Source organism: Telopea speciosissima, chromosome 4, assembly GCF_018873765.1.
Source record: "Telopea speciosissima isolate NSW1024214 ecotype Mountain lineage chromosome 4, Tspe_v1, whole genome shotgun sequence".
In the NCBI taxonomy this organism is placed as follows: Eukaryota; Viridiplantae; Streptophyta; class Magnoliopsida; order Proteales; family Proteaceae; genus Telopea; species Telopea speciosissima.
Genome location: NC_057919.1, coordinates 3,640,513 through 3,667,712, shown reverse-complemented (window position 1 = coordinate 3,667,712; position 27,200 = coordinate 3,640,513). Strand labels below are relative to the sequence as shown.

Sequence of the window (27,200 nt, the reverse complement as noted above, 5' to 3'; positions counted from 1 at the left end):
CATCATATCATATGGATGAGCTGATATTAGAGGGGCGAACTGGGAAGAAAGGAAAGAATATAAAGCTCTCCAATTCCACCCCCCCCCCACCCAAAAAAAGAAAGAATAGCGGAGAGAGGACGGTCCATTATAAGTTTGGAATTCTGGATTAGCGCCATAAAGTCCTTTGAAAGCGAGACATTTTATTTTCATTCCTTTATACTCACTAGATTTATATTGAGGGAGACACTAATTCCAATATTGAGTAAGATCGCAAACGTGTGGACTACTTTTCAGTCTGTCTTCCCCCTTAAAATCTCCCCCAAATTTGGAGGGTAGAAATGCAGATATCCCAAATTCAGCGGATCCATTATTCCAACGTGAGGAGCTTCTTCCCAATTGAAGCTCCAGAGCTGCCTCTTGCAAATGGCTCATACCATTAGAGCACAATTCATCACTTCAACACATCGTCACCCTAACCATCAAACCTCCAAAACCGTTGTAAGAAGAAACCCAAGTATCAGAACCCAAACCTATCCCATCTATCACTGCAATCTTTTAAGCCAATTTGTCACCTTTCTTTCAATGTCTGCTTCTTCTCCTGTTAAGGATTCTTCTGTGATCAGGAGTTCCCTGATTGATCCAGATGGTGGACCTCTTGTTGATCTTGTCGTGCCGGAGAGTGAAAGGGCATTGAAGAGAGCCGAGGCCGAATCGATGCCGAAGGTTAAGCTTACCAAGATTGATATTGAATGGGTTCACGTACTTAGTGAGGGATGGGCGAATCCCTTAAGAGGGTTCATGAGGGAAGAGGAGTACTTGCAGAGCCTGCATTTTAATTGTCTTCGGTTGAGTGATGGTAGTTTTGTTAATATGTCACTTCCTATTGTATTGGCCATTGGAGACAAGGATAAGGAGGCAGTCGGGGAGTCTTCTAATGTGGGGCTGGTAAGGCCAAATGGAGATTTGGTTGGCATACTTCGGAGGTCAGTTTTTTCTTTATTTTTTTGTTTAATAGTTTTTTGATCACTTTGATCATTTGTTGGACTGTTAGTTGCGAACTTGTAGATTGTGTATGCTAGCCTACTTAATTACTTGATGACTCTTTTAGAGGTACGTGAGTACTTATACCTGTTTTTGGTTGGCACCTCATTGTAACATTTGTTAGTGCAGAAAAGATTTTGTTTCTTCGAAGTTGTGCTGATTTTTTTTGGCTGCTGTTTCTTGTCCCTACAATGGGTTTGAAACTTTAGATGTCTAGAACTTACTTGATGTTTTGTCAAGTTTGAGGTACTCACCTACTTCCTGAATTTTTGATGGTTTATGAGAGGGATTGGAATTGAAAGGGCATGGAAGGAAAATTACCTGGAGGCTAAAGGCTCACTCCTCAAGTTTGATGTACATGATGATGCACATGTCTCAAACCATTAAATTTTGGGTGCCTATGCTTCATAATTTAAAATAATTATATTTTTGCAATGTCATAACACATTTTATTTTTATTTTTTTATACGTACTTAAAAATATGCACATCCATTATTTTGTATTTTCTCTCATTCATAGCAACATCTCAATATGAGCTTGGCTAATAGAGTATGTCTTCAACCACGGCAAATGTCTTCTATCACACCCAAAATTTTCCAGCTGACTATAGCAGTACCTATGGGTTCCCACATCACTTGTTCCCTAAGAGGTTTAGCTAGACTATAGCAGTACCTATGGGTAGAAACCTATTTTGTAATAATAGGCGAATCCTGATTATCTTTTACCTCTCCTGCTGTATAATGACAAAATATTTGTGCAATTAAGAATCTATCTTCTGCTGTTCCAAGCCAATAAATTCTGGCAAAACTGTTTAAGAACGTGCACTAACATCTCAAGGTTTGTGTTTTGCCTTTCAGGCAAGTGGAATGTCTCATGTCATGATCTAGCATTTCTATATTGCATGAGAAAGCTGCTACCCTTGGCAATAATTATATTGAAAAAGAAAAATGCTTTGATTCTTTTCATTTTCTTTTCCCAAGTACCGTTGGAATTTATTGATTAAAAGAGAAGTCAAACTAGTTAGTTTGATCCATAGTTAACACGTTGTAGTCTATGGTTTTACATTTGATCATTACAACTATATCTGCTACAACTGTATATATTATTATAACGAAAGCCTTGTGCGATGCATGGGTTTGTTACACAGATAAAAATGGATGGGTTAGAAGGAGAGCGTTCCCTAATAAGGTGGAAGGTAGAGAAAGATAGGATTGGGGTTGTTTCTTCAGAGAGAGGTCAGATCCTTGAGAATATAGAAACTCCCTCTTCAAATATAGATTTAGATTTGTATTAAGCAAGACTGCAGGTTTCGTTTTGTTCCATAAAATCCTTTTATGCTTTTTAACTTATACTATGATAAGTTGGTAACCCATTACAGAAGTCCATGAGATAGACTTGAATCTATTAGTAGATAATATGGATGTTATAGTGCTTGATATACTAATTAAATCTGTCCCCGTGTTATTCTCAATAACCTTGCACAAGTTCTTGAAAGTTTGTTCTGTTTTTGAAGAATCATTTTATTATCCAATTTACACCCGAAGGATGGTTTATGATGGAAAGTTGGAAACTTTACACAATTTATTATTTGCTTCTAAAATTGTATTGTTGTTCTTAAACAGTTTTCATATGATATTCCCATTTCTTTCTTTATTTTCTTCCCTTTTCTTGGTGCACTTTTTTTTTTGGTGTGTGCATGTGTTGGGAGGTGGGGAGGTAAGCTCCTCTATGACATGGTTATCTCTTCGGTTCTTGAGCAACTGAGTTTAGTGATTTGTTTCCTTCTGAATTGTTTTCTTAGCTCACATCCCCCCTCCCCACCTGGTAATATTCTGGTTTTCCATATCATGGTTATCTCTGAAGATTTCAGCGTGCCCAAGTATTAGACTTTTGGGTTGGAAGTTAGTCATATGAAAATTAGTAATTTGACATGCTTCAAATGAGAGAAAATAGTAGACACCTTTCCTTATGCATGCTTGATGTGCTTTGGAGAGTTGTCAACCACTTGTTTATCCATTGCCAATTTGCACTGGGAATTTGGTGCAAAATTTTTGTTTGAGTTTGGTCTCCCTCACAATATCATCAACCTTCTATTGTGGTGGTACACACTCCATTGGTTAAAAGAGACATTCTGGGGAGATAAGTGCTGCTGGTGGGTGTTTGGAACACATAAAAAGAGAATTATGGTGGTATTTTTCATGACAAGAGGTACTCTGTTTGGAAGATCATTGTCTGATTATCATTATGATGACACAGTGAGCATCATAGTTGCCAAGGTGTCTAGGTGACAAAAATGCGTTGGGATGGGCAATGCGTCTAATAGCCTTATTCTGGTGAATGTGGGCAAGCTTTGGGTTCCTTGGTGTTGCCTAGGCAAGAAGACGCCTGGCTGCCGATTTGGCTTCCATTGGCGCCTTGGCAACTATGGTGAGCATTCACTGCTTGATGCTTTCCTAGGCATTTTATAGATGCTATCCTTTGAGCCTGGTCTGATGCAGGAGCACTTCCTTGGACCTGCGCAAACCAGTTGAGGAGCCCAGATGGAGATGAACTGGGTCCAAATTTTGTTTTTGTCCAGTAGGATATGTAGGGATTTATCTATTTACTTGGGTTATTATTGTAGATTGCACTTTAATTTTATATGGGGAATTTTTAGATTTAGGTTAGATAATTAGGAGATATCGAGATAGTGGTAAGGTTGCTCCATTGCAACCTCGGCGCAACGGTAAAGTTATTCCATTGTGACCTATTGGTCAGGGGTTCGAGTCTGGAAACAGCCTCTCCATGAAGCGGGGGTAAGGCTGCGTACATTATGACCCTCCCTAGACTCCGCAGTGGCGGGAGCCTCGTGCAATGGGTACTCGATTTTCAGTTTTAAATTACCATTAGGGAACTTTCAATTTAATTTTTTTATAAATATGCTTGTAATCCAACGATGGTGAGTGAATAATAGAATGGAAAGTTGAGTTGAAATCTCACAGTGGTGAATGTGGTGCAAGGCTGGTGGCCTTCTTCCTTCTTCCTTCTCTTCTCTCTCCCCTTCCTTGCGATCTGGCTCCTCTCCTCTTCTTCTGTTCTTCTTCCTTCGTCTATTTCTTCATTCTCTCTGTCTGTCCTGTTATCTTACTCTGTTTCAGCACTAATCAAGTTCAACCATAGAGGGAGTCAATCTCTATCATTCGTTATTCTCTCAACCACGAATCTGTGGGTTCTAAAACACCATCCTAGGGTGACTCAGATTGTAGCATGTAAGGATGAAATACCATCTGGACTGAAGGTCCTACTCCAGATTTTGAATCTGGTTCATGTTTACCAGCAGACCTAGATTCCAGAATTTTCTCTCCATTATCCTTTGACATCCGGGGCTGTGATTGGCTGGAATCAAGGGGTTTTAGAGTCGATTACTCACTCCTAAAATCCTGCTTGGCCGGACTCCTGTTTGGAGGGCTGAGTCCATCGCAAGCTGGTCTTCTTTCCGCTGGACTGCGTGGAGAGGTTGAAGACAACATCTCCCATGACATTACATGAGTCTTTAACTTTATTTCCTGGAGTACCCACCTTCTTAAGCATAATTCTGCTTTGTCCTTGTTTTTTCTTCTAATGTCTGGTTTGTCCTCCTTTAATTGGTAATCTCTTTTTTGTCCTTTCTTCTTTGTCTTTCTAAGTAAGCCTTTGAAACTCTCCTTAGAACCTATCTATCACCCAAAAAAAAAAGAAAAGTACACATTTGCCACTCCCCTTGAAAGCTTGTGATAAATTACAAATTTGCCACTCCTTCCTTGTGACTTAGGTATTTGGCATTTGGGTGGACCCATAATGAACCCAAATAGGGTTTTCCAACCTTGGGATTGCACCAATTCTGTATCAGAGCTGAACTTGAGGCTACATCATGGAGGTTGATCCATATGATTTACTCCTTTCGATTATAGATTATCTTCGTACACTACAAACAAGACTTTACGATCTCCAAACAGGAATTCTTGATCTCAGGACAAGTGTCAAAAGATTTTTGATAAGAATGCCTGCTTCTATGATGAAGTGTTGAGCATGATATAAGCTTCAGAGGGCGGATCAGAGGTGGCAGAAAAGGTGGACAACAAAAGTGATGAACTGACAATCAAGATGAAGTAAATGATCCGATCAAGACTGAAGCTGAGGGAGTGATTGATGGTCCGATTGCAGATGTGAAGCCCCACGATCAGATTCCAGTTGGAGAGATATCATTTGTCAATGATTGTCAGGAGATCGTGAGATGCGTTGGATCATCGCCCCATCAAAGCCGATGATTGTGGATACAGATTGAGCGGTGCTGACTCTCTTGTTTTACAAAACTCGAGGGCAAGTTTTATCTTAACACCGGGGGGTATCGATGCAGGACCACTTCCTTTGGTCGACGCAAACCCATTGAGGAGCCCATATGAAGATGAACCGGGTCCAACAATAGTTTTGGTCCAATAGGATATGTAAGGATTTATCGATTTACTTGGGCTATTATTGTACTTTGCACTTTAATTTTATATTGGAAATTTTTAGATTGGGTTAGATATTTAGGAGATAGAGTTAGATTTTACTTCTATCAGTTTTAGACAACAATTAGGAAACTTTCATTAAAAAAAATACTTATAATCCAATGGAGAGTGAATAATAGGAAATTTTCACAGGTACGCGTTGCCACCCCTTAATGTGAGTTTTGTCTTTTGATCCTTGTGGCTGTCATTTTCCTCCCTGTTATTCTGCTGTTCATGAAATTTTTTTGGCTATCCATTTGAAAAAAAGGTTCTTCCCTGTCTTCTTCATATTTGGACTGTTTCAATCTAATTTTAAAATAGTATCTATTTTTGTACAGTGTTCAAGTATATAAGCACAAAAAAGAAGAAAGAATTGCTAGAACATGGGGAACAACTGCACCGGGATTACCTTATGTTGAGGAGGTAATTACTCCAGCTGGAAATTGGCTCGTCGGTGGGGATCTGGAAGTGTTAGAACCTATCAAGTATAATGACGGTCTTGATCACTACAGGCTCTCTCCTAGAGAACTGCGGAAAGAATTTGACAGGCGTCAGGCTGATGCTGTATTTGCTTTTCAGCTGAGGAACCCTGTGCACAATGGGCATGCATTGTTAATGAATGACACACGTAGGCGACTGTTGGAAATGGGTTATAAGAACCCAATCCTGTTGCTTCATCCTTTGGGTGGTTTTACAAAGGCAGATGATGTGCCATTGGATGTTCGGATGGAACAGCATAGCAAGGTTTTTCTTATCCCAATATCTTCAATTACTGTTCTATAAAGTTCTGATCTGACATATCTGTGCTCTACTTCTTTTCAGGTTCTAGAAGATGGAGTTCTTGATCCTGAGACAACTGTTGTGGCCATATTCCCATCACCAATGCATTATGCAGGTCCAACTGAAGTGCAATGGCATGCAAAGGCACGGATAAATGCAGGAGCTAATTTCTATATTGTAGGTCGTGATCCTGCTGGTATGAGTCACCCAACAGAGAAGAGAGACTTGTATGATCCTGATCATGGGAAAAAGGTTTTAAGCATGGCTCCTGGTTTGGAGAAGCTAAATATTCTGCCATTCAGGGTACGTCCCACTTGGATTTTTTCGATGCATTGCTGCTTTTCTCGTTTCTAAGGGTATATGAATGTGGTCAATATGTAGAAATGGAGTTCTTTTGGTTCAAAATATTGCGAAAATTTTAAAGTGCCTTGAAAGTGTATAGATTTTTTTGCCAGTTCAAATGATGTTTTTCCATATACACATTTTTAAAAATTTTAAAATTGTGATGTACCTTCCGGAGATAGAGTAGGTCCATTCCTACTACCAGATTCCCTATGAACTTCCTTGTTTGGAGCAATTCAAACCAAAGCCTAAAGGAGAGGGTGGAAAAATCCTGCATGGTAAAATTACTGCTATGATGTTCGTTTGATTTGCAATACTGCATACTGCATTTTACCGGTTGTTTTAAAACATAAATTTGATAGTGAGTTGATAGTATAGATTGGTATCCTTCACTTTTATGGATGACTGGATGTTAGAGCATTCCTTCCTTGATAATATATTAATATGTATCTGTTCCATTTATTTATTTTTTCTCTTTTCAATGGATAAGTCAAGAGTTTATAAATGATCATAAAACAGGTCCGCGAGGCCAGTACATTTTTTGGGCTGTGAGTTAGAGCTGCACTGAAAACATTAAGAGATATCTTTATGCAAAAAACTCTGTTGTATTGGCTTGTCTGAATTCTTGACCATTCAAGCCTGAAAAGATAACCTTGTCATTTGCTATTCCACATTTCCATCCATTATAGGCTGGCTCAATGTTTGCTGTGGAAGCCTGTTGTTTCTTTCTTGCTGCACGCTCCATGTCACTGCTGCTTTCGAGCTCCATAAGAGAGTAGAGTTGTTGTTGTCATATGATGCAGTTCAGGCTATCTCCTCAAAAAGGCCTGCCCACACCTCTAACATGTAGGGCCAGTGTATAATAATACTATGGGTAAGGTTCAAGAGATATTTATTTGGAAACATTTGGAAGACAGAATCCTCCCACTGTCAAAATGCTTTTCTTCACAACAGCTAACATGAGGAGCTGGATTTGGTAGGCACCCCCTAAAAATTCAGAAATTTCCTTTAATAGTTTCCAACTTGCCATAAGTCATGAGAAGGCCTCATTAATCAACACTAGGGAATGCATTAGACTTGTTGATGAGGCAACAGTACTTCCTTTCTAATTCAATATGCTATATCCCTCACTTTAGAGTGGTTAGATGAGGAAACAACTTTTTTTGAGGCTGTTGACCTTCTTGACTAAAATTACAGATCTTTTTAACCTGTGCTGGTTCTGAAATATACCTAGGAAAAGTATTGCAGGGTAGCAATTATTTAGTGAGTAATGGCCTTCTGTTAGTAGATTTTTAATATCGAATGTTGTCTCTCTAGCTGCTTTTCTGTTTTTTTACTTTCTTGTTATTATGAGGACATAATGATTTAATATTGTGTTAGCTATCCATACAACAATCCCTTGCAAACTGTTATTGTTTCCCATTTTATTTTGCAGGTTGCAGCATACGACACAGTGGATAAGAAGATGGCATTTTTTGATCCTTCACGTGCTAAAGATTTTCTATTCATTTCTGGCACCAAGGTAGGGGCAAGTCTCCTTGTAGTTAACAATTTTGCATTTGACAACACAAAGAACTGTAGATGGTATTCCATTTGAATCGTTGAACTTGGTGTGGGAAATGAACTTCCATGGCCGTATTTGTACTAATCCTAGTACAAATAGGTCCATGGGAGTTTGTTAGGATAAGGATGAGTTTGTTGTTTGTTGTTTGTTGTTTGTTGTTGTATTAGGAAATCCTAGTAATGTAGTCCTAGGTAGGAGAAGTCCCACTAGGAGCCAGGGGAATAGGGTTACCTAACAAGGCTGGCCGATTAGGACAGATTAGGCTAATTAGGGCAGAAATTAGGGTTAGGGTTAAATAATGGTATTGGGGTCTATAGGGTTTTAATATGCAGGTTTAGAGGGCTATTATGGTATAAAAAAGTTAGGGTTTGGATGAGTTTTGAAATTAGGGTTAGGGTTAGGGTTGTCTTATAAGGTAATGATAGGCAGGTGTAGAGAAGTCTAATGGTATAGATTTTATGATGTTTGAGTAAATGGAAGTAGGTTAGATGAGTTGGACAGCAAGATAAGGGTATTGGAGACAATTCCTAATGGAGGTAAGAGTAGGGGATTCTAGGGTTTAGGGTGGTGGGGGTTTGATGAAACTTGGATCGAGTGTCAATAATGATGTAAGGGATGTATGCTGAAAGTTTGGTTTGAAACTAATGGACAGAATTGAAGTTATGGAGGAATCCTAGTTAGGGTAGGAGTAAGAAGAAGAAGAAGGTTTAAACAAAGTTCAGGTTCAAACTTACTGGATTTGAAGAGATCTTCAATGGTAGCAGCTTTGAAGATGAACAATGGGGTCTCCCGATCTTCACGATGCAAGGAGTCGATTGGAGATCCACCAATCCCTTCCACCTTGATAAACTCACAAGGATGCAACACTCTCAAGGAGCAACAGCAGCAACAAAGGCAGCAAGCATAAAGCTGAGTTTTATTAATCAAATTCGTATGTAATGTTGGCCTCCCTTACAAACTAATATAGAATACTCAAAAATAGACTTAGACACTAAAAATGAGTGGCCGAACCCTATCCCTAACCTATTAGGTAACTTAAACTGACTAGGAAACTAGAATACTAAAAGGAAATAGACTCAAAACATGGCTGGACTTATAGAGTCCTAATCCAGCCCAACTTACATCACATGACCAATTAAGTTGTCACATGACCACTTAACCAAGTCACATGATCACTTAAATTGAACCAATTGGATGCAACCAATTTGAACCGGTTCAATTAAAAAACATAAAAATAAACTAAGTATTGGGCTAATCCCGTATGCAACCTATATACCCATATTTTAGGCCCATAAAAGTGGCTTATTACATTAGAAACCCATGGGATCAAAGGCCCAACATGTATGTAACCCAACCCTAGACTTATTCCCAATGAAACAAGCCCTATTTGGTGATGAAGGTGATGCAGGACAATACATGAAGAGAAAGAGGCCAAAACACTGGTCACGTTACTGTTCTTGTGAACAGTGTCACAGCCCCTTATTTTGGCTTGGTGAGAACATTCTTAGGAGAATCGTGGGGGTATTTTAGTCAATATCACTTGGTCTTTCTTCAACACAGCTGCTGGCCGATAGTATCTATGTGGGGACCACATGAGACTCCAGTTTTGACAAGAAGGAAAGGATTGGCTGCACTTGAGAAGATTATATTTAGTTTCTATTTTTTAGAAGTTTAGTCAAAAGACTTCCAATTTTCTTACCTTCTATTTTCAAGACCAACTCAGATCTCCACTTCTGATCATCCGAACTGACCAATCTTGCAGCAAAGTTTCATCTCATCAAGGCTGATACTTGATCCACTTTGGAACCCAAACCCAGTGCTGGTTTGCACGATATTCCATAATCTTCTAGTTTTGCGTTATCTTCGTATCTCAGTTTTTAGCCATCAGAATTGGCTGAAATTTGGAGTGTAGCATCCCTTCACCCCCATCTTCACTTGACCTAAGTTTGACACTGTTCTACAGGCTGGTTTGATCTCTACCTCCTAAGTTACTAATTTTGGTTTTATTGCTATTTTGATGTTCTGCTGTAACCTGTCATAGTGTCATCGATCCTACTGTAGAATGATTCTTAGTTGAACCCCTTCTACATTACCTTGTCCTAATAGGAACATGAAAGGAACCGCAATCCCTCTAGGATAAGGAAAGTGCCAAAGTGGGCTTCTAATCTTAGGAGGGAAAAAATGGATTTCTAATGCCAATAAGAAAGAATATTGAAGTCTTAAATCAACAGGGAAAATGCAAACAGAATTTCTTATAAAAATGGGAAAACAGAAATAGGAAAGAATTACTGTTTTGTACTTTCAGAATTTGAGGTAAAAGAGGAAACTAAAGAAAGAAACCAAAACAACTCAGAATTAACCCAGATTCTAGCCAAGTGGTTTGCTGGAAAGGTGGCAGGCAATGAGAGGCTGGATTTCTCTGATTATTAATGTGGTGCAACACTAAATGGCATATGTGGAGCTTTACAGAAAACAAAATTGGTAATGAAATCCGTTCTGAATTCTGATAATCAAAGAGCTGAGAAAAGGTGATCAATAGGGTAGTAGATGAAAAGAATAAGCAGAACTCATCAATGCAGGATAAAATATGAACGAGAATGAAGATTAGAAAAGAAAATATGAACTAGAATGAAGATAGAAGATGAAGTCATCCGAACAAATAATTTTACGAACTGAAACTATGAAGAACTGGAAACTAGAAAGAACAAGATTCAACTGAGCAAGTTGATTGAAGGGTCAGGTACGTAAATCGATTCTGCCGGATGAAAACAGAAATAGAAAAGAAGAGCAGAAGAAGAATAGAAGAGATGGAGAGAAGAACAGAGAACTGAGAGAATTGAGAAGAAGATATTATGGCTCCAAACAGGAATCATTTAATTCTTTCTCCTTCATTGTGGTCCTTTATATGGGCCCAACTGATGGCTTTTAGCCTGGCCTAATGTGCTTCATGAGCTTGGGCCATTGCCCCAAAACTTCTTATACGACATTTACATTCTGTTTTATAACATATGGATTTGGGGTGCAACTGGGCCGAGTTTTGAAAACCCTGGCCCAGTCTGGGGTCCTCAGGTCACAGCTCACACCTGGCCAGACGGCCCAGACCCGAGGTTGAGCTGAGATACCTCAACCCAGGCCCGGTCCTGTTAGGCCCAGGGTTGGCTGGAGTTGGCCCTGTTTTTGTCATTTTCATATTATTTTTTACACAAAAATGAGAAGAAATAATTCTAAACTTGGATGCATTAAATTAGGGCAGGGCCGGGTTGTGAACTCACTGGGCCAAATTTGCACCCCTAATATGGATGCATAAAGTTAAGAGTTCTATAAGGAGTAACCCATAATTAAGAGAATTAACTGAATAAAGTAGACTTCTTTAAGGCGGTTGAAGGCCCACATGACCAGGCATTTTAACTTTTAAGGCAAGTAATAATTATAAACAAAGTTATAAATCCCCCCTATTTATTATATATTCAAAACAGAAACCGTTTAAAAATGCATTTAATTCTTGCTCCCTCCTCATGTGCCCTTGTATGGGTGCTACGGCATGGGCCTTCAGATAGGCTTACGTTTCTAAAGTCAATAGGGGCCATTGCACCAGAGCCTTCATATATACGACATTAGCATTCTGTTTGTTTTATAACATACGGATGCGTTAAGTTGGGAATTCTAAGCACCATCTATTATCTAGGCTCTAGTAGCTGGACAGATATCATGGCTATGCAAGTGGTGACATTTCTGTGTGTGTGTGTGTGTGGGTGAGAGCAACCATTCAGTAATAACCACTGGGGCTCTCATTTTCCAACAACTAGCAGTTGACTTGGAAGTTGTCAGCTTACAGATTTCTGGAATTAGAGTAGAAGGAAGAAGAAGAAGAAATAAAGAGAGAAAAGAATACCACTCATTTTCTCTTTTACTCAGCTTTCATTCATTGGTATATTCTTGGTCAGACTGAGCGGCTGAGGCAATCAAATAAGATGAAAGACCCCATACATGTGTTCTTCTTTATCTGAATAAAAAATCTTCAGTCCCATAATAAATTGAGTACCCACCATCTTGTAAGCTATCACCTATCATTTGAGGAAATTTATGCCTACTGTACAAGGATAGTCATCTACTGAAAGTAAAGTCATAAAGTATTGGTAATCCCAAACATAGCCTAGCCATAGCCTTTTTTTTTTTTTGAAAATACTGCTATAGGGGAATAGATATCTGGCAGGAACCCTCAATCCAAATTTCCATTTAGCCAAAACTAAGGCTATGTTTGGATGTCAAGAAAAGAAAAAATTCAAAAGATTTTTGAATTTAAGGAGAAAGATACACATAAAACAATCATCATGATTTTTGTCTCATTACGTTTTTTTCTTTTCTTTTCTCGACATCCAAACATAGCCTAAGGTAATATTGCTTATGATATGCTTATGTAGACTTTTTTTAAGTTCCTACTAACATTAATGGTACAAAAACCACTTGACTTGTAAAACTTGGACTTGGTTAAGACAAAAGTAGTAAACTTATGATTACTAGAAGCAGTAATTTAAAAATGCAAAGACTGATCCCATGCATTTCCATGCGGTACTTTGGTATACCCTATATGCACAGTTTCTTATATTTGGCAAAGAACACCGTCACTTGGGGTTGGACATGTTCTCACATTAGCATGTAGTTTTTGGTATTGAAAGAGTTCAAAGTTTCCATAAGATACATCTTTTTTCACCACTCCTCCCCTTTTTAAAATTCCCAACTGTTTCTCCATGGGTAGAGATTGAGTTGTTTTGCTTTCTTCTGAATGTTTAAGAAGCTACTATTGTTTTCTGAGGACTGGTAAGATTATATACTTTCCCTGTAAACCTTTCCACAACTTATTTAGTGGATCTACTCTATGGTTGACTTCTTGTAGATGCGGACTTATGCGAGAAATGGTGAGAACCCTCCTGATGGTTTTATGTGCCCTGGAGGTTGGAAGGTCCTAGTCAATTATTATGAGAGTTTGCAAGCTGAAGAGGCTGGTCAATCTCCAGCTGTTTTGTCTGCTTAGGAATATATCTCAGAATAAAGTTTGATCAGAAGATCATAGAGTGAGGTACTCTGACCAGTGGAAGCACAATACCAATTATTTTCCGTTAGATAATAGAAAAAAATGGAGCATGTGCAACTTTACTAGCCTGCTTTTCTTCTTTGTGTCTTGGAAATCAGGGTGTCTAGCATTGTTTCTTGTTCAATTAAGCATTAATTGATTTTTTTTGTTGGTTTATGTTTTGTAAATAGGATCAGTAAACTCTAAAGATATCATAAATTATGTGATGTGGTGAAAAACAGTTGATGACCAAAAGCGTATTCCTCTAGTGTTCTTGAGGTTAATATCATAACATCCTCTCATTTTACAGACTGCTAAGCTTTTGTTGTGGCATCCTAGTCCAGATTACATGTTATATTCTTTGTGATTGGGAGATATTGAGATTTTTGTCTTCTTTATTTTTGGGGAGGGGAAAAATTTTGAATTAGCCTCATCAGTCTCATTTGGTTCTATGCCATATAAACCAATACTTTTAATGTGAATAGCCCCCTCGCCCCAACAAAAAAAGAACCATTGTATGCTGGATTGAGATCTTTGTACTCTTCAGTCTTTAGTTCATTCTCTACTAAAATCAAGAATTAGCAAATTGGTCTCAATATGTCAAAAATTATGAGTTCAGGCTTTGATTTGTTGGAGCCCAATTTTCAATTCTGCACCCCCTCTCCCCTCCTCCCCCTAACCAAAAAAAAATTAAATAAATAAAAGTCCTGTTCAACCTATAAAAGGGGGAAAAAACGAAGGAAAACCAGAAGGGTTTTTGAAAATCTGGAGTAATTGTCACAAGTTAGCCAGTCCTGCGTCTTTCAGGCTTTAGCTCTGTTAAATGCCTGGGCGCCTTCAATCTTTTCTTGTTTGCTTTTTTGTTTCTTCCTCCTTTCTCTCAATCTCAAAAAATCTAGGTACTCAAACGAGAAGTGAGTGCGATGAAGGTTGCTTCATTGCATGGAATTGTGAGACCACCCATAGGATGATGGAACTGAAATTCTTCTTCTGCTAAACTTAGCAAGTCTTGGAATGAAGGATGGTTCAAGTAGGATATTGGAATCCAAATCTATTCTTCTGAGTTTCTCCAACATAAACTGCAAAGTGGCCTTTAGGTACATCTGCATTGGGAAGCTCATGCTTTCTGGAAAAAAAGTGATACTGCAGTTTGAGAATCGGATCCGATTCCTCTACTTCTGCCTGCCCGGTACTTCCGTGCGTCCACACACACAAGGTGGGTGGAAAGTACCGCCTTACCCCCGCTCGGGTAAGGCGGTACATTCCGCCCACCTTGTGTGTGGGGCAGCACGGAAGTACTGCCCGAGGCGGAAGTCGAGGAGTCTGATTCGAATCGGCTTTGCTTGAAGAACCTTAGAAGGTAAATGGACGATACCCATGATTGTCCCTGAAGCTAGTAGCACGGCACGGCAACCACGAATGGATCTAATGGGATTGGTATATACAACTGGAAGATTTAAAAGCAATGGATCTTCTGGGTGTGATAAACAATCTAAAGCTTTTAGCACTTGAAAGGGTTTTTGGTTGAAAGATTGGAGATGGAAAAAAATCGTCAATAGAGCATGAAAGTATATAGCTGTTGATTGGACAATCTTTTAAATGAAACATGTGGTGAGGAGATGGGCAAATGAAGCATGTGGTAATAGAAGATGGGGCATTTGGTGGAGGACCAAACTTACCAATTATCACATGCCTTTGCTCATATAATTCACCAAGAGCTCTCTCTCTCTCTATTTCTGTTCATGTGTCTGTACTCTGTATGGTGGTACAACACTAATCGATTCACTAACTCTATTTTTCAAGTAACCAACTGGGATGTAATTACTGTTAAACACTGAAAAAGAAGAAAACTCATCCAACCAATATACTCACCAAATTGTCTTATTTTTATATAATGATACATTGAACCACTTTGCGGCTTTACTTGAGACCATGGTTTCAAAATTCGGAATCGGTTGATTCTAGGGGTCACTGAATAGTTGGCTTTTAGGTTTGAGGGCCATTTCTAGGGTTTTTGGGTTCCAACCAATTTTGATCAGAATCGACGGGGTCCCACTCGGAAAATTATCACCTCAATTTTTTTGCCTGTCAATTTCCTCTAATAGAGGGAGGTGGACCCCACATAGGCAGTGTGTTCGAGCAGGGGATAGGGTGGTCATTTCCACCCCCTATTATATGGAATTGAGGAAATTGAGGGGCTTGTAAATTGATGGGATAAAGATCCCGATCACCCGAAAAAAGTGGTCTTTGGTTTAGTAAGAATGTTTTTGTAGTTGATAAAAGGCGTCTTTGTTCTGTTATAGGTGTTAATGAGATGCCAAAGGATTCGATTTACTTAAACACTAGTCTATTTCATTCCAAGTCAAAAGCTTGTATGTGTCAATCTCCCACCTTCTCTTTTACCCAAAAAATAAAAAAATCTCCCACCTTCCCAACCAGACTTGGTTTGTAAGATATGTGGCTAAGATTTGGTTAGTAAGTTGTCTTGGACTTATTCTTTGATCTTTCTGGCCAAGAGATTAAATTAGGTAAAAGCGGTCTTTGGTTTAGTAAGAATGTTTTTGTGGCTGATAGGAGGCGTCTTTGTTCTATTATAGGTACTAATGAGATGCCAAAGGATTCGGTTTACTTGGGCACCACTCTATTTCATTCCAAGTCAAAAGCTAAGTACCTTGGATGTGTGGGAAGAAGAGTGATCAATTGTCTTACTTCATGAAAAACCAATTTTCTCTCTTATGTAGGACGGCGTGTATTTATACAATCAATCCTAGCTTCTTCTATACCTACATATCTTATGTTTTATTTTGCATTTCTTCTTAAAATCTGGCGTGCCTTTGATTCTGTTTGTCTTAATTTTTGGAATGGTAATACAAAAACCTCAAGAAAGACCTCATTCATAGCATGGATAAGATTTGTCTACCCACTTCCAACTCCAAGGGTGGACTGGGGCTTCGCAAAGTTGCTACTAATAATTCAACTCTTTTATTAAATATGAGTTGGAGATTACTTTTTCAACCATCGGTTTTATGGGCTAGGATCTTAAATGCCATATATTTTCCGGATAATTTTATTTTTGACCCCAAGATTATGGCTAACGTGGTTCCTGGACCTAGAACAACATTGCCAATAATCTCACAACTCTAAAATGGATGGTGATGCGAAAAATTGGTAATGGGAAAGATACTTATTTTTTGTGCGATCCCTAGATTCCATCAATCAATGATCATTCAATCCCTAATTCTCTAAATATAAATCAACATGAGGATCTTGCCAATCACTTAGGTAATGCCAATCAGTGGAATGTTTCTTTACTTTCTTCTTACCTCCCTTGGTAGTTTTGTACATAAAATCCTTGATATTCCTTTAGCAGATGATGATAGACAGATAGTGGTGCACTCTTGCCAGAGATGGCAAATTTTCTACACGTCGTGCTGGTAACTACTTGACAAACAATGTAGTTCATTAACCCTGCCCACCCCCATCCCCTGAATCCATTATAGTGAAGAAGGGATTCTTCCTTCAACTTGGCTGGAGGAAAACTGGATCCGTTAAATTGACACAAGAAAACACATGCACAAGGAATGAGGAATGCAAACTGGTTAAAGCAATAATTTCTATCTAGTTTTCACTTCTTTCAAAACAATGTTTCCAATCACCCAGGAAAAAAAAAAAAATCATTTACAAAAGGGTTAGACTTTAACTCGCAGGAACTCCCTTCTTTACAAAATTGGAGAGTTTGGTTTGAATGGATTAATCCATCTAATGTGGTTCACATTCTGCAAATTAATTTCTTGTTCCACACAGACTCGATCCCTCGTCAAAGCCTTGAAACAAGAAGAAGAAGTGACTTTGATGAATGCTTCCTCGTCACATGGAATTGTGAGACCACCCATTGGATGATCAAACCCGAATTCTTTCTCAGCTCGACTCAGCAAATCTTGGAATCCAGCATGTCTCAAGTATGATATTGGGACGATGAATCTCTTCTTTTGGGTCTCTCCTATGTAAACGGGTAAGTGGCCCTTTGGAACATATTTCATTGTTTTTGTTGTTGTAAATTGGTTTGAGACCACAACTCTACGCAGAGACCTTCGGAGAATTCCAAGCAATTGGATACCAATGGCTTCAATATGATATAGAAGGGTTCGATATATAGAGTATGAAAATGGAATAGAAAATGGAATACTTTAAACAATGAAAGAGACGAATTGAAGACCCTGAGATTAGTACTGGGATGGAAATCTTAATTACTACATATATCTATGTATATATAGAGGTAGGAAAATGCATGTGAAGTAGGGGAGACATTAGATAATGAGGGATCACATGGTTCTGTCTTTAGTATGTGTTGCAAACTTAGACCCACTTGAAATTGCAGATCATCCACCACATAATGAGTAGTAGATAACATGTCAAGCTTCATGTTTTATCCTACCAGGAATGACTTTCTTCCTCATTTTCTCCTATATATAAACCACTAAGTGGCCATGTTTAGTGAAATGATGTCTCTAATGTCAATAGACCCTCGTCTAAATACATGCTTAGCATGAGAGCATTGAAAAGAAAACATCTACCGGTCTCCTCTTAGAATCACAATGCCTAGTTGCCTATGGATGGTACCTAGCTAATAATTGAAAGCTTTTTGCAAATCAGTTGGACTGAAATATTCCTTTCTGTATAATTAAGCTACTTAATAAGATGAATAAGGATAATACAGTTGATGTATGGACAATTCTTCGAAATTGAGTGATTTGAAGAGGTTTAAATACGGCCGGCCTGATACTAGCTATTATATTACTTCATGTGCTGATCACATGGATTTGCCTTTCAATTAGAAACTGCATAAAGTTCCAAGAGCTGGCCCTATTTGTCTATGGCTGTATGTTCATGGCATTGGTCCCTCCCCCCCCTACCCTATTAAGAGGGCTTGATCTCTCTGTCTCTCTCTCTCTCTGGGCCCTATATGGAGCAGGATATAACAGAGCATGAGTATACAAGAGCATTAAAACCATAGAAAGAACAGAAACAAGCAACTAGTAGCCAACCCATGTGATCATGTTGGCTCTCAAATTAATGATAATTGTAGGTCATGCATACCGTGAGCTGATGTTCTGGCCCTACGACTGTCCTTCTCAATTGCTACAACTAAAAAAAAAAAAGATATCAAGGAATTTGGGCAGAAATTAATCACTCAATGATCACCTTTTTTTTTACTTCATTCTAAAGATATAAGACCTTATTTGGGGTTGGGTGGATTGTATATGTGAGTTGGTTCAGAGGAATGTGCAAGAAAGAAAAATCATGTTATCCTCCCTGGTCAACATGAAACCTATACATATAATGAAGAACATGTCTCCTGGTCAACAGATGGTATCTGTCTCTGTAATGTGTTCAAACAGTACTGTGTTCTCTGCTTGATGATCAATTTACAACTTCTACTTTATTGGAAACTTCCCAACTGTTATTGTTACTTGTACAATATTTCCATCAACTGAATTCAAGTGACCCCTCATGGAATTTCCACTAACAAACTTATTTCATGAGCATAAGGGGAGCTTGTTCTAAAAGAATTATTCCACTCTTAAACTTGTACTGCAAGTATCCTTATTATATATATATCTGAACCGTTGCATGTAACCATGATTTATGAATCAGCGAGACTTGAGAGGCTGTGTGGAAAAACAAGAGCTGTGTAGGATAAAACTAAATACAAAGTTGGCAAAAGTCATAAATGGTTGGAGATCTGACCTAAAGAATAACAAATAAAGAATAGAAACTGAAGATAGAGATCATTTTTTTTTGGGGTAAAAAATTAATAGAAATCCCTAACACATGTCTAATAGAAATTGAAGATGATTGACCTTCAATATCCCTAGCACATGTCTTGATATGATCCTTATCTCTATCCACCTTTGCATGTATGAACCCACATGATGCATGTACATATTATGTTAGCATCTTCCTTATAAGAACTACAACATTATCCTTCCATGCATAAAAAGAGTGAGACATCTTAATAGTGACTTCCAACACACTTACTGTTTTTGTTTTTGTTAATTCAAGGATAAAAATTGTACTCATTTGTGCAAGAAGACCTGTACCTGAATTTTGATCCTTCAATAAAGACTTCGACACACTGAAAACTATATATGAATTGAAACTTGCTATGCTTTCTTACCACCAATTAAACCTGATGATTGATTAGTCAAATTCCCTACCCAAGCAGATAAATTAAAGAACATTAATTATGCATCTTCACATTTCTGTTAGCATTACCAACAAGGCCGAGACAGGAAGGATCCCTTAGATATCACTGAAAAGTTCTCCAGACCAGATTGCAAACTGGTGGTTCAAATCAGTGGGCAACTATCTGTCTACTCTTCTAATATAACCATATATCAAGTGGTCCCTATATATGTCACTGAGCAGCTATCTTTCTTCAATTCTTGATGTTGGGTTGGAAGACAGAACCATGTGATTCCTCATGAAGTACTGTGTCCCTCACTATTCACTAAACACTAGAGATGATTGGGTAAGTATATCACTTCTTCTATATATATATATACATAACAATACATACCAAAGGCAACACCCAATACTTGGTCTAGCTTTCCTTTGCTCTTTTGATTCTTTGAGATCTTTAAATTCTCTTGTTCTTGTTCTTCTAAAGATCCTCATTCACACAAAACCATGGGTATCCGTTTGCCTGGGATGATTCAAGCTAAGCAAATCCTCCGAAGATCTCTTTTGCGTGCAAACCATTTAGCAACCGATGTTCCTAAAGGTCACTTAGCAGTTTATGTGGGTGAGGCACAGAAGAAGAGATTTGTGGTTCCAGTGTCCTACTTGAACCAGCCAATATTTCAAGACTTGCTAAGTCAGTCTGAAGAAGAATTTGGGTTTGATCACCCAATGGGTGGTCTTACAATTCCATGCAAAGAAGACACCTTCATCGATCTCACTTCTCGTTTGAATGGCCTGTGCATGAGAAAATAGGAAACCGGGAGGGAAAGGCCCATGTCATGTATATATCTTTAATTTTTTTGAGAGGATGGGGAATGCAGCCATGAGAGAGAAAGAAATCTCTGTAAACACATGACCTTTTGATAGAAAATGTAGCATTTATATTTACTAATTGTCTCTTACTGTCACCTCTTTAATTTTATTAATAGAAAAGATTCTTCTTCTCAAGTTACAATATCCAGCTTCTTCTCTTGCTTCTTAACGAAGATGAACTTGACTATGATTCTATAACCTCTTTCAGTCATTCTGTAGTATGGCTTTTGACCCTTAAGCCCAAGGGGGTGGACTTACTGAGCTAGATAGCAGAGAGGGGGAGGGGACTAGTGTACAGGAAAGATGAGGATTAATTCCCAAATGCATGTAATTAGTTGAGGGCTAGCTACGTTTGCAAAACATTGGATGTAGCAGCATCAGCTTCCATTACTCGATATTATCTTAATAGAATTTTGATTCCCTGAACCCAAATTTCTCTACCTCCCCCTTGGATAGATGGAAAAAAAAAAAAAGATGTTCCTTTCATATTCCCACTCCACATCGATGGCTCTGTTTGGTTGCAAGGAAAATGCACTTTTTTTTTCTTCTTTTTTGGTGTTTGATTGCAAAGAAAGTAAAAATATTATCTCGAAAATAACTTTCTTCCTCATTTTCTCCAATATAAACCACTAAGTGGCCATGTTTAGTGAAATGATGTCTCTAATGTCAATAGACCCCTGTCTAAATATAACAGAGCATGAGTATACAAAAGCATTAAAACCAGAGAAAGAACAGAAACAGGCGACTAGTAGCCAACCCATGTGATCATGTTGGTTCTCAAATTAATGATAATTGTAGGTCATGCATGCCGTGAGCTGATGTTCTGGCCCTACGACTGTCCTTCTCAACTGCTACAACTGAAAAAAAAAAGATATCAAGGAATTTGGGCAGAAATTAATCACTCAATGATCACCTTTTTTTTTTAACTTCAATCTAAAGATATAAGACCTTATTTGGGGTTGGATGGATGGGATATGTGAGTTGGTTCAGAGGAATGTGCAAGAAAGAAAAATCATGTTATCCTCCCTGGTCAACATGAAACCTATACATATAATGAAGAACATGTCTCTTGGTCAACAGATGGTATCTGTCTCTGTAATGTGTTCAAACAGTACTGTGTTCTCTGCTTGATGATCAATTTACAACTACTTTATTGGAAGCTTTCAAACTGTTACTGTTACTTGTACAATATTTCCATCAACTTAATTCAAGTGACCCCTCCTGTAAATTCCACTAACAAACTTATTTCATGAGCATAAGGGGAGCTTGTTCTAAAAGAATTATTCCACTCTTAAACTTGTACTACAAGTATCCTTATTATATCTGAACCATTGCATGTAACCATAATTTATGAATCAGTGAGACTTGAGAGGCTGTGTTAAAAAACAAAGAATTGTGTAGGATAAAACTTCTTTTGTCTTTCTCAATGTGAGGAGAATACAAAGTTGATAAAAGTCATAAATGGTAGGAGATCTGACCTAAAGAATAACAAATAAAGAAGAGAAATTGAAGAGATCTTTATACAAATCCCTAAAACATGTCTAATAAAAATTAAACATGATTGACCCTCAATATCCCTAGCACTTTTCTTGATATGATCCTTATCTCTGTCCAGCTTTGCATGTATGGACCCACATGATGCATGTACATGTTATGTTAGCACCTTGAAGGGTCTTCCTTATAAGGACTACAACATTATCCTTACATGCATAAAAAGAGTGAGACATCTTAATAGTGACTTCCAACACACTAACCGGTTTTTTTTTGTTAATTCAAGGATAAAAATTGTACTCATTTGTGCAAGAAGACCTGTACCTGAATTTTGATCCTTCAACAAATTAAGACTCAGACACACTGAAAACTATATATGAATTGAAACTTAGTATGCTTTCTTACCACCAATTAAACCTGATGAATGATTAGTCAAAATTCCCTACCCAAGCAGATAAATTAAAGAACATTAATTATGCATCTTCACATTTCTGTTAGCATTACCAACAAGGCCAGGACAGGAAGTATCCCTTAGATATCACTAAAAAGTTCTCCGATCCAGACCAGATTGCAAACTGGTGGTTCAAATCAGCGGGCAACTATCTATCTACTCTTCTAATATAAGTATATAACCACATATCAAGTGGTCCCTATATATGTGACTGTATTTCTTCAATTCTTGATGTTGGGTTGGAAGACAGAACCATGTGATACCTCATGAAGTGTGTCCCTCACCATTCACTAAACACTTGAGATGATTGGGAAGTATGTCACTTCTTCTCTCTATATATACATAACAATACATACCCAATGTCAACACCCAATTCTTGGTCTAGTTTTCCTTTGCTCTTTGGATTCTTTGAGATCTTCAAATTCTCTTCTTCTTCTTCTATAGATCCTCATTCACACAAAGCCATGGGTATCCGTTTACCTGCAGGGATGATTCATGCTAAGCAAATCCTCCGAAGATCTCTTTTGCGTGCAAACCAGTTAGCTACTGATGATGTTCCTAAAGGTCACTTAGCAGTCTATGTGGGGGAGACACAGAAGAAGAGATTTGTGGTTCCAGTGTCCTACTTGAACCAGCCATTGTTTCTAGACTTGCTAAGTCAGGCTGAAGAAGAATTTGGGTTTGAACACCATGGGTGGTCTTACAATTCCATGCAAAGAAGACACCTTCGTCGATCTCGCTTCTCGTTTGAATGATCTGTGTATGAGAAAGTAGGAAATTAGTAATGAGCGAAAGGCCCATGTCTTGTATATATATCTATACATTTTTCAGAGAAATTTCTGTAAACAATTAACTTTTTGATAGAAAAGGTTGCTTTTATTTTGATTATTGTCTCTTACTGTCACCGGCCTCTTTAATTTTATTAATGCAGGAATTAATTTATTAATTCTGTGTCCAAGAATATCTTAATATAAAGTTAAATTTAATGAAGAAACCTAATCTTGCTAACTAAGAATATAGAATCCCACTCTATTTAGCACACCTTGATGGGAGGGGTGCATTTTGATTTATAAATAGGACTCTAGGTCCTTCCTCTGTCTCGTGTGTTTCATATTAGCACTATCACTGAGAAACATTGACGGAGAAGAAGAGGGAGGAACTTTGAAACTCCATTCGTTGTTGCAGTGAATTAGACACAATGGCGAGTACCGGTCAAACGTTGGATACCCTATGTTTGTTGTTTGTGATTCTAGAATGCATAAGCATGATCCTGGTGTATTTGTGTGAATGAGGATTTACATCCCATATGTGGTATTAGAGCAAGTTTTACGCAAATGAGTTCTTAAATTACGTTGTTAAGTTTGATGATGTTTATGATAAACTTCAGATTCATTATCTGATCACTGCCTTTCGGTGACAGCCGTGGTGGGTATAGTTTTACAGCATGAAGTTGCTATCCCAGACCTTGAAGCTTTAGGGGTGCAAGTTTGGCCATGTCAGCCCAAGCCCGCCCTGTGCCTGAACAGGACTTGGGCTGAGATACCCTGGTCCTGAGGGCAAGTAAGGCTGGGAACTTCTGGCCAATTTCTGGCCCTGAGTCAGTGCCTGGCTTGGGTTGAACTCAATCACGTTTAATGGATTCCTAAAAAAGAGGGAGAGAGAGGAGAAAGAATAAGGGAAACGGAATTAAGTCTCCGTGAATTGATATGAAATGTGGCACCAGGAGAAGGTTATTGGAGAGGAATCCTCTTCAATGTCGTTGGAGAGGATCCAGACTCAAAAAGAATAGTAACAAAAGATTTGCCCCGAAAAAAGAGCAATAACGAGCTCACATTGTGGTTATTTGATTTTCTTTCTTTTATTGTATTGTGTTTCCTACATCATGAATAGGTTTTGATTACAATCATAAACAGGAATGACTTCTTCCTTATTTTCTCCAGTATAAACCACTAAGTGGCCTTCTTTAGTGAACTTTGTCTCTAATGTCAATAGACCCTTGTCTAAATACATGCTTAGCATGAGAGCCTTGAAAATCACATCTACCGGTCTCTTAGAATCACAATGCTTATAGATGGTACCCAGTAATTGAAAAAGCTTTTTGCAAATCAGTTGGACTGAAATATTCCTTCTTGTATAAGCTACTTAAGATAAATAAAGATAAAACAGTTCATGTATAGACAATTCTTCGAAATTGAGTAATGTGAAGAGGTTTAAATACGGCCTGCCTGATACTAGTACATTACTTCATGTGCCGATCACATGGCATGGATTTGCAAAAAGGTCCAAGAGTGAGCCCTATTTGTCTATGGCTGTATGTTCATGGCATTGACCCCTTACTGTTCCAGTCTTCTAGCTTATTTTAGGTGGGTCTGGACTCTGGAGCCTGTGACCCTTGCAACTACTAAGAGCTCTCTCTCTGGGCCCTATGGATCAGGCAATAGGAGACCATAAGTACACAAGAGCATTAAAACCAGAGAGAGAACAGAAAGAAGCGACTTGTAGCCAACCCATGTGATAATGTTAGTTCTCAAATGATAATTGTAGGGGTCATGCATATATACCGTGACCAATGGGCAGATGTTCTGGCCCCATTGTCCTTTTCAACTGGTACAACTAAGAGATAAGATATGAAAAAATTTGGGCTGAAATCACTCAATGAGCTCAACTTGTATTTTTCATTATAAAGATATATATAAAACCTTGTTTGGGGGTTGGGGTGTGATTGGATATTTGAGTTGGTTCAGAGGTGCTAGTCTAATACCTCTTAATTACTCTCTGAAAGAAAGAATAATCGTTAAAAATGAAACTATATATAATGAAGAACATGTCTCTTGGTCAACAGATGCTGTCTGTCTGTAATGTGCTCTCCTGACCAATCTAGTACTTCAACTAGTGAAACCCCCCCCCCCCCCCCCTTGTTTCCATTAACAATCTTAATTTCTCTTTTCCTGGAAAGTATTTTTATTGGAGGTGATGAGAGGAAGAACATAAACAGGGATGAAATTAAATCCCTGGAGCTTATATGTACATTAGGAAGAAACCAAAAACACAAGAATCAAAATTTCCAGTAACAACTTCCATACATTTTTAAGAATTAACAACTTTTTGCATCTCTTTTCATGAGCATGAGGGGTGCTTGTTCTAGAAAAATTATTCCACTCTTAAGCTTGTTTCATGAAGTATCACTCATGGATCAATTCTCAGTAACTGTATAACAAGACTTGAATATAATGTCCTGATTATATCTGAACCAATATTGGATGTAACCTTGATTTATGAATCAGTGAGACTTGAGAGGCTGTGTAAAACAGAGAACTGTGTAAGATAAAGCTTCTGTTTCTCAATGTGAGGAAATACAAAGTTGGCAATAAGAGTCAAAAATGGAAGAAGATCTTGCCTAAAGAATACATAGAAATTGAAGATGATTGACTCTCAATATCCCTAGCACATGTCTTGATATGATGATTATGATCCTTATATCTGTCCAGCTTTGCATGCATGGACCTACATGATGCATGTACATATTAGCACCTTGAAGGGTCTTCCTTATAATGACTACAATATTATCCTTACATAATGCATAAGAGAGTGACACATCTTAATAGTCATGACTTCCAACACTTCCTGTTTTAGTTTTTGTTAATTCTAAGGATAAGTGTACCCATTTATGCAAGAAGACCTAGCTGTACCTGAATTTTGATCCTTCAACAAATTAAGATTCAGACACACTGGAAACTATATATGAATTGAAACTCACTTGATATGCTTTCTTACCACCAATAAATTAATGATTAGTCAAATTCCCTCTACCCAAGCAGGTAAATTAAAGAACATCATGCATCTTCACATTTCTGTGAGCATTACCAACAAGGGGCAGGAAAGATCCCTTAGATATCACTAATAAGGTCTACAGACAAAATTACAATTGGTGGTTCAAATCACTGGACAACAATCTATATATCTACACTGCTAACCATAATATCAAGTGGTCCCTATGTCACTGGGCAACTATCTTTCTTCAATTCTTGATGTTGGGTTGGAAGACAGAACCATGTGATACCTCATGAAGTGTGTCCCTCACCATTCACTAAACACTTGAGATGATTGGGTTAGTAAATCACTTCCTCTATATATATACATAACAATACATACCAAAGGCAACACCCAATTCTTGGTCTAGCTTTCCTTTGCTCTTTTGATTCTTTTAGATCTTTAAATTCTCTTGTTCTACTTCTTGTTTTTGTTCTTCTAAAGATCCTCATTCACACAAAACCATGGGTATCCGTTTGCCTGCGATGATTCAAGCTAAGAAAATCCTCCGAAGATCTCTTTTGCGTGCAAACCAGTTAGCAACCGATGTTCCTAAAGGTCACTTAGCAGTCTATGTGGGTGAGACACAGAAGAAGAGATTTGTGGTTCCAGTGTCCTACTTGAACCAGCCAATATTTCAAGACTTGCTAAGTCAGTCTGAAGAAGAATTTGGGTTTGATCACCCAATGGGTGGTCTTACAATTCCCTGCAAAGAAGACACCTTCGTCGATCTCACTTCTCGTTTGAATGGCCTGTGCATGAGAAAATAGGAAACCGGGAGGGAAAGGCCCTTGTCATGTATATATCTTTAATTTTTTTGAGAGGATGGGGAATGCAGCCGTGAGAGAGAGAAAGAAATCTCTGTAAACACATGACCTTTTGATAGAAAATGTAGCATTTATAATGACTAATTGTCTCTTACTGTCACCTCTTTAATTTTATTAATAGAAATGATTCTTCTTCTCAAGTTACAATATCCAGCTTCTTCTCTTGCTTCTTCACTAAGATGAACTTGACTATAATTCTATAACCTCTTTCAGTCATTCTGTAGTATGGCTTTTGAACCTTAAGCCCAAGGGGATGGATTTGCTGAGCTAGATAGCA

The 27,200-nt window shown here is 38.1% G+C and overlaps 3 protein-coding genes and 1 pseudogene across 4 annotated transcripts; all 4 read left to right on the top strand.

The window, feature by feature from the left end:
- The first annotated feature begins 295 nt into the window (after window positions 1-295).
- On the top strand, window positions 296-13,287 carry LOC122658453 (ATP sulfurylase 2-like). 2 transcript variants are annotated; one of them, XM_043853428.1, is made up of 5 exons: window positions 297-965; window positions 5,870-6,275; window positions 6,354-6,614; window positions 8,089-8,175; window positions 13,112-13,287. In XM_043853428.1, the coding sequence occupies exons 1-5, from the start codon at window positions 406-408 to the stop codon at window positions 13,247-13,249; spliced, it is 1,452 nt and encodes a 483-aa protein (XP_043709363.1). In that variant the 5' UTR covers window positions 297-405; the 3' UTR covers window positions 13,250-13,287. The 2 variants fall into 2 exon arrangements, with proteins under 2 accessions (XP_043709364.1, XP_043709363.1); XM_043853429.1 differs by lacking the exon at window positions 8,089-8,175 and having other exon boundaries at window positions 296-965.
- A 6,560-nt stretch (window positions 13,288-19,847) lies between these two features.
- Window positions 19,848-20,300, top strand: LOC122658459 (auxin-responsive protein SAUR21-like). Its single transcript, XM_043853435.1, has one exon. It carries the CDS (start codon window positions 19,979-19,981, stop codon window positions 20,282-20,284), a length of 306 nt encoding a protein of 101 aa, XP_043709370.1. The 5' UTR covers window positions 19,848-19,978; the 3' UTR covers window positions 20,285-20,300.
- A 2,362-nt stretch (window positions 20,301-22,662) lies between these two features.
- LOC122658455 lies at window positions 22,663-23,060 on the top strand (annotated as a pseudogene).
- Window positions 23,061-26,513: 3,453 nt separating this feature from the next.
- On the top strand, window positions 26,514-26,882 carry LOC122658460 (auxin-responsive protein SAUR21-like). The gene has a single exon (XM_043853436.1). It carries the CDS (start codon window positions 26,561-26,563, stop codon window positions 26,864-26,866), a length of 306 nt encoding a protein of 101 aa, XP_043709371.1. The 5' UTR covers window positions 26,514-26,560; the 3' UTR covers window positions 26,867-26,882.
- The last annotated feature ends 318 nt before the right edge of the window (window positions 26,883-27,200 follow it).

Excerpts from the sequence above, each read along its gene's own strand:
- LOC122658460 (XM_043853436.1), top strand. The coding sequence starts at position 26,561 with ATGGGTATCCGTTTGCCTGCGATGATTCAAGCTAAGAAAATCCTCCGA.
- LOC122658453 (XM_043853428.1), top strand. The coding sequence starts at position 406 with ATGGCTCATACCATTAGAGCACAATTCATCACTTCAACACATCGTCAC. Across the intron at positions 966-5,869 it reads TTGGTTGGCATACTTCGGAG|TGTTCAAGTATATAAGCACA; the intron begins GTCAGTTTTTTC and ends ATTTTTGTACAG. Across the intron at positions 6,276-6,353 it reads GGATGGAACAGCATAGCAAG|GTTCTAGAAGATGGAGTTCT; the intron begins GTTTTTCTTATC and ends ACTTCTTTTCAG.
- LOC122658459 (XM_043853435.1), top strand. The coding sequence starts at position 19,979 with ATGGGTATCCGTTTGCCTGGGATGATTCAAGCTAAGCAAATCCTCCGA.